Genomic DNA, 16,254 nt, shown 5'->3' on the forward strand with positions numbered 1-16,254 from the left:
AAGAAAAAAAAAAGAAAAAAAAGAAGAATAAAACCAAGTGTCCTTTGACTGGTCAAGTGCCTCACTGGTCTGATAAAAGCATACCCTCCCCGGGGAGGTGGTTGTGTTTAAAAACCATTTGGATGTGGTGCTCAGGGACGTGATTTAGCAGAGGGCCGTTAGAGTGAGGGTAGTACAGCTAGGTTGTGGTTGGACTTGATGATCTTTAAGGTCTTTTCCAACCCGAGCAATTCTATGATTCTCAATGGTACCATTGTGTTCTTGAGCCATCATAGATAGGAAAAAACGAAACTAAATGTTTTGTCCAATGCCCTATTTATTGCTGTTAGGTTTAAGGATTTATAATTCTCCAGGATTTAATTTTCCCCTTACTGAAAGAATCTTGATTAAACTTACCAGCTGAGCTGGAATTTTTTCCTTCGTGGTTGAAAGCTGTGTCTCAAATCATACTTGTTCCAAGGCAAAGGAGGTGAACCCGCAGAATCTTATGCTAAAAACCCTGCCTGCAAAGCCCCATGGAAAAGTATGCAGCTGAGAGATAATAGTCAAGATTTTCCTTGCTCTTTCTCATCAAGCAGGATAGCTCAGAACCTGAATCAGCCACGAACATTAGAAGCATTTCAGTGGGGCACTGCAGGGAAAAGGAACAACTCAGATTCCTGACCCCAGCCCTTTCTGCCAAGCAGTGCCTAGATTAATATGAGAAAGCAGAACCAGCCCTTTGGGCTCATCCTCACCTTTTGGGCAGAACAGGGATTGCTCCATCTGAGGATCAGATGGAAAATGGTGTGGCATACTGGGCTGTAAAAATTTATGCTGTAATTAAGTCTGATTGCTAAATGATGTTGGACTCCTGTGTCAGGGGTGTGTTTATGCAGTGTGTCAGTGAGAGAAGCACTGCTTTGGGAGTCCCAGACCCATCTTTCCCATAGGCACGTGATGAGAGATTTACACAAGGAATTGTCTTGAAGCTCCCACCTGAGCAATCAATCTGCAGCTGCACACCTACACGTACTGGATGCCGTTGGCTGTGCTGCACAGTACTGCTCTAACCAATTCTCACAGTTCACATATTAAGCATTAGCCTCATTTCAATATTATCTTGCTTGCAGCACATTCCCTGGCATTGTAGGTTAACTTAATAAAGCATACATAATATGATTCACATGAGATTTTTGATCTGCATTTTGTTCAACATGACAGCAATGAATAAAGTTATTACACAATGTTCTGTTTGCTAATCATCAAGCAAAACAGGATAATAAAAGGATAATTATTACAAGCTTCCTTCCTTATTCCCATTAAGACAGTAAATTCAACTCAAACTGGAATCTCATAGGAGTTTCACCACTGACTTTGACAGGGACAGCATCAAGCTGATTGGTCCTCTAAATGAACCTAGCCATAGCTTCAGTATTAAAAATTCAGAGAGTAATATTTATTCCATGCCACAGCTTATTAAAAAAGATTCTTTTTTAAATCTTTACTCAGTTCTCCATATTAAAATACATTGTGCGCATTGCCCAAACCAATTGTCTTTCTCGAGAACACAGTGCTGTTTTATACCGGTTTTATGGAGCCTTGGAGCAAGTAAAGAAAGGACAAAATGAAAAATCTCTGCACAGAGAATACAGCTGCTCCTCTGCACTTACAGCTTTGCTGCTCCTCATGTTCCACAGCCCCTGCTCTACCAGACGCTGCGCACAAAGGCTGCCCAAATTCCAGCATCAAGTGCCAGCTTGTATAAGAACATACAGGTTGGATATATAACACAAGTTTTTTCCTGGTAGTTTTTTGTCTCCTGGTCACATTAGATACCTTGTAAATAGAGACCATTCACTGCTTGTAACCTGGGGAGCATCTCCTCCATGCAGCACTGTGTGGAGCCAAGATCCTCATGCTAATGAAGTCCCAAGTTATTGAGTCCACGTAGCAGCATGTAGCACTGCTCAAACCTGCCAGCTCCTGTCTGAAAGCAGCTTTGCCATTTCAGCAGGCCTACAGCTGCACAAATAGAGCTGGCTTATTTCTGCCCTTAGACAGGCTTTTACATTTCCAGCTTTGGTGACATGGCATCAATTTGCTGCTGTGTGAGGAGATGATCCCTTAATTATCTAATTATCTGACAGAGAGCAAAGGCTGCTGGCCTTACTCAGGCAAAGATTTGTAGCCTTTAGAGAGGATTTAGCTCCTAGGGACAGGGAGCTAGATGAAGGCTTAGCAGGTCATGTTAGCTGCAGGTCTGAGGTCAGTGGGGAGCCTAGCCTGTAAGGAGGGCTCCTGAGAACTGCAGAGATGTGTCCTGTGGCTGGAAAGGAATGAAGTGTATGCATGGCAGCAAATGTCAGATTAGGCAATCCCCACCCATTCATTCCCCGACTGCAATGTGGTGGTATCAGCCATGCATGATCCTGAGATTCAGAGACCTTTAGAAGATGAATCAGGCAGTTTAATCAGGCAGACGTCCATGCAACCTGGGAAATTGTATCACCTTGTTAGAGGAAGTCAATTTAGCCCATGCAGAACCTGTAGCATTATTTAAGGAAACAGTATTGCCAAAACCAGCACAAATAACCTCCCCTTTCCCTTGAAATCCCAGTTGTAAGAATATGTTTGATCTGAGAGATGCCTGTCTCAACTGCTGACCGTACTGTAATGAAGCCTCAAGAAAACATGTAATGAGACTGATCCTGAGCCTCTGCTGTAATGCTGGGGGAAAGCCATAAACACAATGGATTTACCCCGAGCATTAAGCAGAGAGGGAACTTGGTCTTTCCTGTTTTGTTTTGATGGGAAAACAATACAAAATCAGACCTATCCTAATGATTCCTAGGGCACTTAAGACATCTGCTGGAAATGGAATAAACTGCAGTAAGAATGCATGTGGCAACGACTAATGTAAGAATGCAAAATTCTGTGATGTTTACATCTATGCAGTGTCTAAATTACTTGGGAAATGCCAGAACAATTTCCATTCAAAACGATCTTTTGAAAATATTTGAATAAGTGTGCATAGTGTGTGTAGTAGGGCTGGCTTTGGTATTTGTCCTGTAAGGCAGGGCCAGCTCCACTTTCCACTGCTTGACTTGTCAATAGACATCACCCCAACAGTTGCATTCAGATCATTTAGATGCTATTTTTCTTTCCCGATCTGGCATATTAAAAATTCCTTTGACTTTTAAAAGAAAGGTGTTTTGCTTGGACCATATCACACGTTTTCCAACCCTGGGGCCTGGTGCATGAGCTGATTATGCTTACACATGGGGTAGTGCTGCCTCCAGGACAGGTAAAGCAGGGTCAGCTGTTTGCAGATCCTGTGACAGCCCTGGGCTGCAGAGTTGTGGTTTGGCTCCTTGCCTCAGGTCAGGCTGGCAGCCCCAGCTGAAGCCTCTTGTCAGCAGGCAGGGGAGCAGCAGCACTGCAGCGATGGGGACCTCTGTGCTGATACTGACACAGCTGAGTGGGATCTCAAGCTCCTGAGTTGCCAAAGCAAGGGGTCTCAGCCCTCAAGCAGAACATTGGAGTCCTCTGTGAAGTGCAGCCACCAAAGCGAGACATGATCACACTCCCGAGAAGGTCTGTTTTTCCATCTGCTATAGGAAAATCCTACAAACATCTACACAAGCCAAAATGCAATCCTTCCTCTGGCCAGCCCTACTGGCAGTAAGCAAAGCCACACTGTTATTAACCTGCTATGAACCTGTGAATGTGCATTTCAGACTGTCCTGTGAGCTTCTGACTGGGGCCTTTGCCATACCAGCATCTCAAAGCTGGACCTTAGCAAGCGGGGGGCTAAATTAAGGTTTTGTCCAAACTGTGTTATTTGGCATATGTAAGGATGTGCAGAACATATTAAGATCATGTTAATGTGAAGCTGTAAAGTTTCATAGCAGAGAGACTGCAGTGATCAAAACTAAAAAATTAAAGGGAGAAATTAAGTGCTCAGGATGTTTTTAGTTCACTTCCTGAAAGGCAAACAGGTAGCACACACTGCAGGAGAAAAATTAGCACAACAGGTATTTTAGGTTTACAAAAGAGAAACAGACAAATTCTCACATGTTCCCTGAGGGCTAAACAAGCTGTGCTGCCACCAGCAATTCCCAACACAGAAACCTTGCCAGGTCCAGAGGAATAGCATTTCAAAAGACCCCATTCAACAGCTTTATTTGCACCTGGATTGCAAGGAAACCAAAGCTTTAAATTTTCTCCTAAACTCCCTTATCTTTAGAGATGACATGGAGTCACCTGACTGTGAAGAAGTCTCTGGTTTGTGGGGGATTGTGTTTTGTTTTTTGCGCATTTCACACAGCCATTAAAGCATGTAACCCTAGGTGAGAAGCCATTTCCTTGGGGTCCTTCCTGTCCAAAGACACAGGCAGAGGCAATCAACAAAATGCTCAGTACCACCTATTTTTGCCAGTAAAGCTCTGATTTAAAACAAGACTTGGCAACACTACAAGAAGGCAACTTTATCACTGCTCAGCAGCATTGGGTAGGTAACCAAAAAGAGCAATTATTTTGCTAACACTGGTTTATATACATCTGGTGAATTTCTTCTGAATTCTAATTCTGAATTCATTTTCTAAACATGATCAACATTACTTTTTCACATTTACAACCCATAATTTCACTGCCACTGCAAGAGAAAGAAAGGAATACAAGTGATACAGTTTGGTCACAGATAAGATAAAGACATTTTCCTTGAATATGTGTGATAGATAGAAGTTACTGTGCTGCCTCTTGCACACAACTTACTGTCTCCTGCTTGCTAAGGTCCAGCTTTAGATGATGGTATGGCAAAGGCCCCAAACAGAAGATACAAAAACACTCATTCAAAAACATTCAAAATGTTTTCATTTTAATCTTTTCTGTACACCTATTATTTATATCTCAAATTTCTTCATTTTCTGAAGTAAAAATCCTTGGATTTACTGTGTGGTAAATGAAAAGCACCAAGCCAAACCAAATCCCATGACTCCTATAGTTGAAGCAGCTAGCTTTGAACTGAAAAAGAAAACTAGAAAAGCCTGTTCATCAATCCCATTATCAGTGTCGAGGTGAGGATGCGTTTGGGATAGGAGTCTTATACTCCTAAAGAAGATGTACATGCCCTCATTTCAACACTCAGGGACTTTCAGTGCAGGTCAGTGGTGGGCAGCCTGTTTTTTCAATAAACTGGTAACTTCCTTTAATTGTAACAGACATAGCAAAACCCTTATGGCTAACAAATTTCCTTTTAGAAAAGCAAATTCATATGGCAGGAAAAACATTGAACCGATTGTACAAACCCAAAATATCATTAAGAATTTTCACAGAACCTCACATACCATAAGGTTAGCCCTTCCCTTTTCCAAATACACAGCTTACTTGTACAAATTTCCCCCAAATAACCTTGGTGTTGGGATGTTAGCCATAGACCTGCCTCATACCTGGTTGGATGGAGACAAAATCCTTAAGAAAAAGTTTTTAAGACTTTTCAAGGCCAAAGAAATCAAGCACACTGTATTTTTCCAAGCATGACATAATCCTCGGTTAGAAGGATTTGCAAAATCTCTTATATTTAGTTTAAATAAATGAAAATCAACCAGTGGATCCCATATACTACCCAAATCATTCATAAAAACTGATGCCTGGGAGGTGATCAACCTCTGTTGGCTACATTGGCTCTTGGGTTTACCCCACCTGAAATTCCTTAGGTTGGCAACAGCTCTGATCAGTTCTCATTTTCTGTTTATACTCTCAGTAGAACAGGAAAATAATTACCCATGTACAAGCTTCTTTTCCAAATCCTATGTTGAGCTGAGATTTCTGTAACTGAAATGTTGCAGAAACAGTTGCTCAGATTTCAGCAGCAGATGCAGCCCCTCAGTTTCCCATTTGGTCCAACAGACCATGATGCAATTAGCTCTGAAACCTGGAGGGAACCGTAGAACTCAGTAAAATACAGACATTCAAATAGCAATTTGTGCGTGGTTTGCTTTTCAAGATACCACATTGTCTTTCTTTAAAGATATTTTTGCAAGTATTATTCTACTTGTAGCTCTACTACCTCAGGGGATAACAAAGGACATGATCCCCCTGCATAGATCCTATTCCTCATAACAGGAAATTACTGCTGCAGCCAGACTATTTCAGGATCTCAGCCGAGCATCCAGTCCACGTCTCACACTGACTTCTCATACTCTGTGCCCAGTTGCATGTTCTTTCCACAAACTCAATGATGGCTGAGAATGGAAAGGAAAAACAGCTGTACAAAGAGTTTTTCTGAGCCAGTTTACAGGAGCATATAAAGGTGGAACTGTCTCTGAGGAGAATAGACTTTTTAACTTGAAGAGACTCTGTGGAGAAACTGAAATGAACTTTTCACCAAAGGTTGCTTAAGCTTTGAATGGTTCAGTTGTCTGAAAGCAAATGGAATGAGGCAGGGAATCAGGAGCCAGAAAACCACCCAGGTGTCTGTGCAGTACAGCAGCTCTGGATTCAGCAAAATGTTTCTTTTCAAGTTAAATAATTCAAGAAAAACTGCAGCTTTGTCTTTATGCAGAAGTTCTGCTATACTGGTGTGAATAAAGAGTACGAACATATCTTAGTCTGGACACAGCTATAAAAGTATGAGTATTTATATTTGTATAGCACATTCTCATACAGAAAGAGGACTAATTTGTCCCAAGAAAAATTACTTTCATACATATGTAATTTTGTTCACTCTCTGGGCCATATGACATTACTCTAACTATGCTTGTAAAAGAAAAATTACAGCTCTAAATGGCATTGTTACGCCAGTTTCTAGACCATATACAGAGCCTGTATTTACTCTGGAGGGGCTCTAGGCCTCCCACAGGGTTCCATTTTCTGCTTCCTCCACTAGCACTGGGAGTTCAAATATTCTAAGCAACATATTTGGGCTTTTCTCTGACTCTTCTGCTCACACGCTGTATACAAGAAATTAAACTTGCCTTCTTAATTGCTGTTGATTAGTCATAGGTGTGAAACCTATTTCTCAGGTACTCAAAACAAATTGTAAATGAACAATCTCCTGTGTCCTTAAGGGTTTTCTCAGCAGATGCAAGGACAGCTTTGTTTTTCAGGTTTTAGGAGTAAAGTCCAACTGATCTACTTTCTTAATGGTAAAATGCCCAAAGAGCCTACTGGATGGATTGGGTGAAGCTTTCAAAACAGACCTTCAGACTGTTCTTTTAGCACTGTTCCTAAGTTTTCTCTACACATTACAATGTATTTCAATACTTTGAAGCAAAAGTACTGAAAACAAGTTTTAGCAAATCACTGAATTTATGAAAAGTTTATGAAGTATTAGTTCATGATTAATAGATGTGTACTAGCTATGGAGAATCCAAATAGTTGTTTGGAGGTATCTAAAACAGCTGGTGTAGGTGTGTTTTACATTATGAGTGCTGAAGTGATTTTAGAATCTATGTGGTTAGAAAAAAGCCAATATGCACTCATGTAGTAAAACAGCATGCCTCTAAATCTCAGCTTTATTTTAATAAAGTAATAAGTCTCTTGCTGTTACAGTTCTAAAAGAAAAACAGTGATAATACGACCAGAATGGAACCAAGGCAGATGGCAAAGAGGGGTCTGGAATCATGGCTTCAGAGAGGCATAAACTTTTCCTGCCTGCACCCATTGCCCAACGATGACTTCGGTGTCAGCATTTTAAACAAACCCTCTTGTTGAAAGTCTCATTTATCCACTAAACTCAGTGAGAGGTGATACTGCTTATAGCAATCCCAACTTAAAGGCATTCCCAGAAAACTCAGTCTCAAGGCAAATTAAGGAGCACCAAATGCAGACACCTCTCCATAGACTAGATAGCACTGTCCTGCTTCCAGTATCTTGTATTTTACTGTGAGCAGTATCTCTTCCCCTGGCCATGTAGTGAGGATTTGGGAAATATGGTAAGAGTGTGAAAATCTTTTGTTCCTAACTAACTAACTAACTAGACCCTGCTGATAGCACATAATGTTCTTATTCAGAAGCACAGTAATATCTAGCAGGTATTTATGAACTCCTAATAAAATAATAAATGAACATCTGACAATGTGATATATATACTTTGTGTGTGTGTGTGGCTGCCATGTTTACTAAGGAGTAACATCTTCTTTTGTTTCAGTGTAAATAAGATCATGGCCACTGTCCATACTTAATCAGCATGGGACAGAAACATGCTACCCCTACCTGAGGCTGGCGTTACACAAGGCATTTTTGAGCACCCATCTGCTTTTGCATACCGTTATGCTTCAAAGATAGAGTGTTATCTCTGAAGAAATAGCATTCATTTGCAGCAATCGGAGCACTGTTCAGTGCCCTTAAAAGCAACCTGTCTCAGTTGAACCCAAAAAGGAAACAGGAATTTCAGATGAGACGTGAGAACAAGGGGGCACCTTATGCTGCAGCCAGCTTCAGTATTAAACACATTTCGTAAGCAAGGAGTACAGCCAACCCTGTCACTACACTTTTATAAAACTGACCTCAGTCAGTCCTGACTGTGATGTGTCTGTGTGACTTGCTCTCACAGCTGCTGAAGAGAATCTCTTGAAGATTTTTGTGAAGTTCTTTAAAGGAGAGATGGCACAAACTGGACTTATGATTTTTCTTCTCATAAGCATATTACTGCTGGATCAGACCATCAGCCAGGCTTCCAAAGTCAAAGCTAGGAAGCACAGCAAACGTAGAGTGAAAGGTACTGGGTTTTAACTGGGAGGAGGGATAGAGGTTTATAGACTGTGCAAGTTTACAATGTACTTAACATTGTGTGAGTAAGAAAGTAGCACAATCCAAATGTTTATTAACAAACAATAGTCGAGTCTATATTATGCCTGTCTTTCGAATATTTTTATGTGAGTTAGTAAAGCCAAGAATAATGTGCTAGAGTTATAGAAGATATAGAAATAGAGTTATAGAGTTATAGAAATAAAGCTGCATTGCAATTAAATTATGGCTGTTCATCTCTGTTAACAGCTGACGTTATTTATGATACAAAGGTAAAGCTGAGAAGACTCCAGCCAATCATTCCTAGTCACACAGTTGTACTAAGAGCAGAAGAATGGAAATTCACGTGCACATGATGGAAAAGAACAGAATAAGACATTAAACCTTCAAGGGTTATTGTTCAGGTTTTTGTCCATTTCCTAATTTTAACCAAATGCCTGTGTAATATCTGTGGGATACTACTTGAGCAATATGATGAAATTGCAAGTCAAATTAATAAAGAATTTCCAAAAGAAGGATTAAATTCCTAGAGCAAAAATTACAGAGCAAATACAGAACCACTGACTGTTTGGAAAGGACCGTGTACTTAATTTAAAGGCTTATTTCTAATAGAAGTGTGCATAATGGAGGTTACACTAATGGCAGATATTTAAGCTCCTTGTCAGTGAAAAATATGGAGCTTTGATAAAGTCACTGTACAGCACAGTTATACTGCTTTGGAGCTATAGACTTACATATTTTTATTTTTCCCTTTGAATCTTTTCAGTTCTTAGCTGGATATACCCTTGTGCTGCTAGCACATTTTTCTGTCAGCTTTCCACTGATAACTTCTGCATTTGAAACAGTTTGTCAAAATAATGGGTGTCCTGAGGAAAAGTTACCCAAAATTATGAAATTCAGGATGTGGGTGCAAAAAAAAAAAAAGAATCTGTGTAAGTGTGCTACTGCTAAACAAATAAATAAATAAATAGTACCAGAAGCTCATCTGTTCTGCTTTTTACCTCTTTCAAAGCAGAGAAGGGTCATGGAGAGACTACTGGGAACTGGGAATCATAGGGAAGAACATGAACTGGGAGTCCTGCCATGGGGAACATAAAGGACAGCTAAGGTCAATGCCCTCTGATTAGGGAGTATGGAGAAGGGACAAGCTTTCTGGGGTGGAGCTGGAGGATTAGGTGATGTAACACAGATCTGTAGGAACTGTGGCTTTGTTAGTTCTGCTGCTTGTGAAAGAGCCTATTTATTCCTCGTGCTCATTACTGTGGCTTCTGGAAGGTCTGCTTACCACTGCAATCAAACTGTAAACTTGTGCAATGGAATCCTGTCTGCTATCTGTTTGATTGTGGTGGGCCATTAGAATGATTAAGGGGAAAAATATGCAGAAGAGAACATGAAAATGAAATTATTATGTGCAATTTAGCATCTTTTCTTATCATCTTATTGGTACTTTTGTCAGTGTCACAAAATGGTGACATGGGCTGAATGTGGGTGACTCGAGTCATCAGTGGGGAGGAAGGCTCCCCTGGGAAGGGGAGATTGCAGCTCAGCAAGATTGTCTGCATGCATTTAGACATCAAACTTAGATTGTATCGGCTATCCTTCACTGTGTTAAAACAAAAGCCATGCAAAACATATGTGTTCACAGAATCTTCTGAGCTGCTATTTTTTTTATGGCATGTATATATACAGTATACGTACATGTACACCCACACACCACAGCATACAGGTTCAAATGTAAACAAATTTTGCTATAAACTAGAGACGGGCAGCTAGAATACTGATGCTTTAAAATGTCAAAATACATCTTGGCAATGCAGAAATTCAACAGTTGTTAAAATAAAAAAATAAATAAATAACTTTTTGCATGCATACCTGCTTATTTCTCTATATTTCTTTCATTAAAGAAAAAGATGACCTCAAGACCCAGATTGACAAGTTGTGGCGAGAAGTAAATGCTCTCAAAGAAATGCAAGCACTTCAATCAGGTAAAGCAGCTTACACTCCTCAGTGGCATCCAAAAGTTACCACTGCCTTCTCTCTCTCACACTCTTCAGTCTCACTCATCTTTTTAAAGGTGATTTGAGACTGATGAATATAGCTCCTTCGATGCATAGTATGATACAGCTATATTGATGAAACAAGAGTTGAAGAAAATATTTGGGCAAAAGCAAGTATGAACTAATGGTATACATGTGGTGATTCACTAAGTGCTCACAAAGAGCAATAATTATTCTGGAGCAAGAACTACCATTGTCTTTGCTATGCACAACCTCTAGCTGTGAGTCTTGTGCATGTTAGGCATAATCAGACATAGGCATAGTTGCTGGGTTTCAGAGCTTAAATGGTCAATAAGTTGGGTCCCCAGCTTGGATATGAACACGGGCTGACTATTAAGACAAAAACAGCCATTGTAAAGGCTGAGAATATCCAAAAACAAGATAAGCATAAAGGACTGAGTCATCTTAAATAGCGGGAACTGCAACATTCAGATGTGAAAGTTACTCTAAAACTTCAAAGTAGTATTCACTGTGAGTTCAGAAATATCCTATATCAACATGCAGTTTGTCCTTTAAATACTCCAATAGTTAGATGGAAATTTCCAAGCAAAATAAGGATAAATATGCGCACACTTACTAGACAGTTCTTCTTTTTCACAGCTGTTGACACAAAACCTGACATTTAAATATATTCAAGAGGACTCTACAGAGGAAATGACATCATTCACATGAAACAGAACATATTTTGCTTAGGGATGGTAATATGCGGGTTTGTCTTGTTTTGCATCCTGGGTTGCATAGAGCTTTTTGAGCTTTACTAAATATTTTTCTTTTAAATTTGTCATAAGAGGACTATAGAAATTTCTTAAAAGAGGAAACCTGTGCTAGACAAGTAACTCTTGTTTAAAAGTAGTTCTTGTATTGCTTCCAGAAGGAGCTTGAGAGTAAGTAAGCAGTGGCTTAGAAATGAAACCAGAGGCAGGAGATCTGCTATCCTCAAAACTTATTCAGAACCCATACTGATCAAATGGATTCCAATTTTGGCAAAAAGAGACCTATCACCCCTCTAGCTCTGACTGCGTTCATTAATGGCTTTATGATAGTTTAAAAAGTAACTCTTTTTTTAGCTTCTAGGAGCTTTCAAGATATACTACAATCTGATTCCTTCTTTTCCTTTTTGAATTTCCTAGTTTTCCTTTCTACGTACTGTGAAATGTTGCCATATGCCATTTAGCAGCATGAACTTTCTCCCTAAAGAGGAATAGTCTCTATCAATACTGCAGAATTGTTGAAATAGATAAAGTCTCTCTGATTTTCCTATGAATATAAATTTGTTAAAGAATTCAAAATTTAGCAAGTAGTCTAATTACTTTTCTTTGACCATTATCTAGCTTAGGACTTGGAAAGGATGAAGTTTGAAGGATAAGTCCCAGCATAAAAAGATGATATTGAAAATGCAGCTAAGGAATGCAATGACTGCTAGAACTGGAAATGCTAAAGAACTGAGGCATGTAGGATATGGTCCAGAGTGAATTTCCATATCCTGTTGATCAGATACATCATTACTTTTTTTTTTTTACTAGAACAGATGACAGGAATTAGACTATAGAAAACATCAGGACAGAAGATGTTCATATTGTTTCATGACTGTTCTTATTTAAGTACAACATGAGTTTAAGCAATAAATGAAATGGACTGGAAGCAGGCAGATGCAAGATTCCAAAAATAAATATTTTAGTCGTTTATTCAAGTCCTTTGCTACCTTTCTCAACTTAGAAGTAATACTCCTATGAGGTGGGTTCTGTTCTTCTAAGTACTTTTCTTTGGAGAGCCAGTTGTTCACATATGTGCATTAGGAGAGCTGGAAAGTGAAGCTTGAAGATTGACTCCCACAAGCCTGCCCGCACAAACTTTGGGCTGGAAGAACTCTAAGAGCAGTTTTGCAAGGCAATTCCAGTTGCAGAGCAGATGCCAAATTCATGTTTCAGTACACTTGTACTTTACATCAAGACTTCTCTGATATGTTCCAGTAGAATAAGTCCAAACAGATTTTAAATGCAAGTGCTTATGTTACTTGGTTCAGATTGTCACGCAAGCTCAGAATGCTTTTTAGAAAGTTTTTATACATTTAAGTCACTTTACCTCATATGAGTTTGAAGGGATACACTTTGTTGGAAAGGCCAGAAATTAAGAATTAAAGAGATGAATGCCCATTTTCTGCAGGTGGGAATATACTTTTATCAATCACTCAGAAAGAGATTTGCATTATGATTTTCAAATCAATATTTTTCTGGCGAGCAGGATGTATTTAAAATAACATTTCTAGCATTTCCTTGCTATGAAATAGGCCAAGTTAATGCATAACACTGTACTCTGGAACTTTAATACCATAAATATGAAAAGACCTTTAGATCTGCCTTTTTAGTATAAAGCCAAGTATAGATTTCCTAATGACTAACTCACATCTGCCTACAATATGAACATCCATACCTACTCATTCCACCGGTTTTAAGAGATGAAATAAGGTAAGACACGTGAAAAGAGGACTATTTACAAAAAGAAGTGATAAGACATACTGACAACAGGTCTGGATGATATTTTATTGTTCAGAAGTAGCCAAATTAAATTTCAAAAACCCAAACTCAAAAAAAAAAAACAACCGCAAATCTAAATTAAAGTAGGAATCTGAGGCTTAAGATCATGCTTCAGGTTCATCAAAGTAAACACAGGAAAGATTTTCCAAAGTACTTCATGGTATTAAGATCACAACTTTATCTATCCATTCTCTTAAGTGAATGCAGTAGTCCTAAGAGCATGTTCAGCTTTTGGCCAACTCTTACACCCCAGACACATGTGTCTGTAAGCCACCTAGACTTTCTAAAAGCACACTAGCATGTTGGCTGCATACAAGATACATACTAAACAGACAGGAGTAGCAGACCCACTCTTCAGGTGCAAGAGCTTTTCACTTGCTGAGCAACCTGATTGCTTAACCACCAAGATACCTTTCAAAAATAACCATTTTAGGAAACATCATTTAAAGCTCAAGCTTTTACTGAACTTGCAAACTAATATCTATTCACAGTCTGTCTTCGAGGGACAAAGGCCCATAAGAAGTGCTACCTCATATCAGAAGGCACCAAGCATTTTCATGAAGCCAATGAAGATTGCATAGCCAAGGGAGGGACTCTGGCTATCCCAAGGAACAGTGATGAAACAAATACTCTCCGAGACTATGGCAAGAACAGTATGCCTGGAGGGTCTGAGTTCTGGCTAGGTGTCAATGACTTGGTAAATGAAGGGAAGTTTGTTGATGTTAATGGCATGGCTCTACAGTACTTCAATTGGGATAATGCCCAGCCAAACGGGGGGAAGCGTGAAAACTGTGTCTTCTTTTCAACACAAGGCAAGTGGGTGGATGAGGTCTGCCGTACTGCCAAAAGATATATTTGTGAATTTCTGATCCCATAATTCCATATACATGTGATCATGACTGTTTTTTGGGTTATTAACATGCCATCTTTTCTTGTTAGCAGCCCCTCCCACTTAGACAGTGGTGAGTTAAAAATATCCATCTCTTGCATTATACTCACTCTTTCCTGAAACAGAAGTTTTCTTCATTAATTTATTTTCTACTCAGATGCTTAAAATGTTATGTCTAGTGAGTGCCTCTCATCATGTACAGGAATACATGCTATGTTTTGACCTATATTGCATCATATTTTGCCATATTCTTTCAGCCTGATGTTCAGGTTACTGGGGTTCACCTTCATTTCTGCACTTTGTATCTTCATGGTAGAAAGGTTTTGCTTGATCTCAGATCTCTAGTAAATTTATTGAAAGTATACAAAAAGATTGCTGTATGGAGACATGTTCTAACAGAAGATGTAGGGCTTTTCTTTGTTCCAGTGTTTAAGGAAGACATTGGAGTTTATCCTGGGAAAATAGCCATCCTCCTTACAGAGTTTAATAGGACGGATTTGTGACCAAGACTTTTACATATGGGATAGGAAAGATAAAAAGAAAAATCTGATGATAATTCTTAAAGCATACAGGGTTAAATAAGATACACTGCTACAAAATGGGGGAAGTAGCTATTCTAAATATCAGGTCTAAGCATGGTTGCTTCTAAGTGTCTCAATTATGGCTAAATATTAGATGTCACTTGGAACATTCCTGTAGAAGAAACCAACCTGGGACTAGATCGTACTGCTAGTATGTAATCCCTTAGAAAGATGTGCAAATGCCTCTCCTGCTGGATCAGAATGAGGCTTTATAATTCAGGCATGAATGGAGAGGAAGGGTTCCCTTTCAGGCACAACATACCCCCTCAATCACCTCTCTCCATATCGTGGGTAGCATGCCTTGCTGGCACCATCATTCACTGGGCCATGTGCAGATTTTTCCATTTCATACTCAACATTTGAGCTGGCTATTTTTTGCTATTCTTTACATCACAATACATATTTGCCTTCATGTTATAAACTGCAGTTTCTCTGTCATGTAAGGGAATTTCAATAAATGATTTAAATATATTGTTGCTTGGAGGCTAATTTCTACTTTTTCTCTTTTAATTGTGCAAGATTTTCTTAAATTGTGCAATAAATTTGCAATTACTGGTATTTAAATGTAGTAGTGTTTTTAAGACCTTTAGCATACATATAAAGGCCATTATTTCCAAGTGCTTTCTGGAGGATTCATAAGATCTTTGGGTGTACTATACCACATCTTTACTGTACATACATGCCACAAGACAAAATCCCTACTTGCCTGAGTATCATTTAAGATGCAAGCACTCTGTGCAGCCCTGTAATATTTATTGCAATTAATTCAATTTGCCAGCACGTAGGCCTAATTCTGAGTTGTCTTACTTGGCTCCATAGTTAAATAAAGGAGCAAAAAGTCCCCAAATTTTCTATCAAAATCTACCAACTGTGGTTAGGAAGCAATATTCCCGTTACCTATTTTGTAACACAATTGAAAGTCTGCAGTCATTTCCTATGGCTTCTTTACCTCTGCTTGAAATAGTGTGTTATCTGAGCATATCCCTACAGCTACAAGCAAATTGCAAGTTCAGTGCAAATTCAAAAACCTGCTTACTGCAAGCAACTATCAAAGTTTGATGAGTTTATAAATTGATAATCAATATTAAGATTCACAGCAGAATTCTTGATTAAATAAGTTACAATGGCAGAGATGAAGTAAACTGGAAAAATGACAGAGAAAAATCTGATGTGGCTGGAGATGGAAAGGATGATGAAAATCTCCTGAAAAGGCCTGTAGTGGGAGCAAGACAAACAGAAAAGAAAGTAGAAACATAGCAGGAAGAAAAACTTTGTCCTATCAAATTAACCATCACTATCTCCCATCTCAGTGCACCTGTATGAAGGGAGCAAGGATAAGTATTTGCTGCAAGGTGGGCCAGTTCTGACCCACCAGTTCTCTGCACAGGTTCTTATCACCACCCTTCCCTGTGTTTCCTCTTTCTGGATAACACTCAGTATTATTTATATTTTCCATTCAAGCA

General features: G+C 39.2%; 1 protein-coding gene across 1 annotated transcript; it reads left to right on the forward strand.

Annotated features, from left to right (window-relative positions):
- Nucleotides 1-8,550: 8,550 nt before the first annotated feature.
- On the forward strand, nt 8,551-15,267 carry CLEC3A (C-type lectin domain family 3 member A). Its single transcript, XM_003209837.4, has 3 exons — nt 8,551-8,701; nt 10,635-10,715; nt 13,813-15,267. The coding sequence occupies exons 1-3, from the start codon at nt 8,587-8,589 to the stop codon at nt 14,196-14,198; spliced, it is 582 nt and encodes a 193-aa protein (XP_003209885.1). The 5' UTR covers nt 8,551-8,586; the 3' UTR covers nt 14,199-15,267.
- Nucleotides 15,268-16,254: the final 987 nt, after the last annotated feature.

The sequence above is a fragment of the Meleagris gallopavo genome, chromosome 13 (genome assembly GCF_000146605.3).
Source record: "Meleagris gallopavo isolate NT-WF06-2002-E0010 breed Aviagen turkey brand Nicholas breeding stock chromosome 13, Turkey_5.1, whole genome shotgun sequence".
NCBI lineage: Eukaryota > Metazoa > Chordata > Aves > Galliformes > Phasianidae > Meleagris > Meleagris gallopavo.

Coding starts and splice junctions, on each gene's coding strand:
- CLEC3A (XM_003209837.4), top strand. CDS start 8,587: ATGGCACAAACTGGACTTATGATTTTTCTTCTCATAAGCATATTACTG. Junction 8,702..10,634: donor CAGCAAACGTAGAGTGAAAG/GTACTGGGTTTT, acceptor CTTTCATTAAAG/AAAAAGATGACCTCAAGACC. Junction 10,716..13,812: donor AATGCAAGCACTTCAATCAG/GTAAAGCAGCTT, acceptor ATCTATTCACAG/TCTGTCTTCGAGGGACAAAG.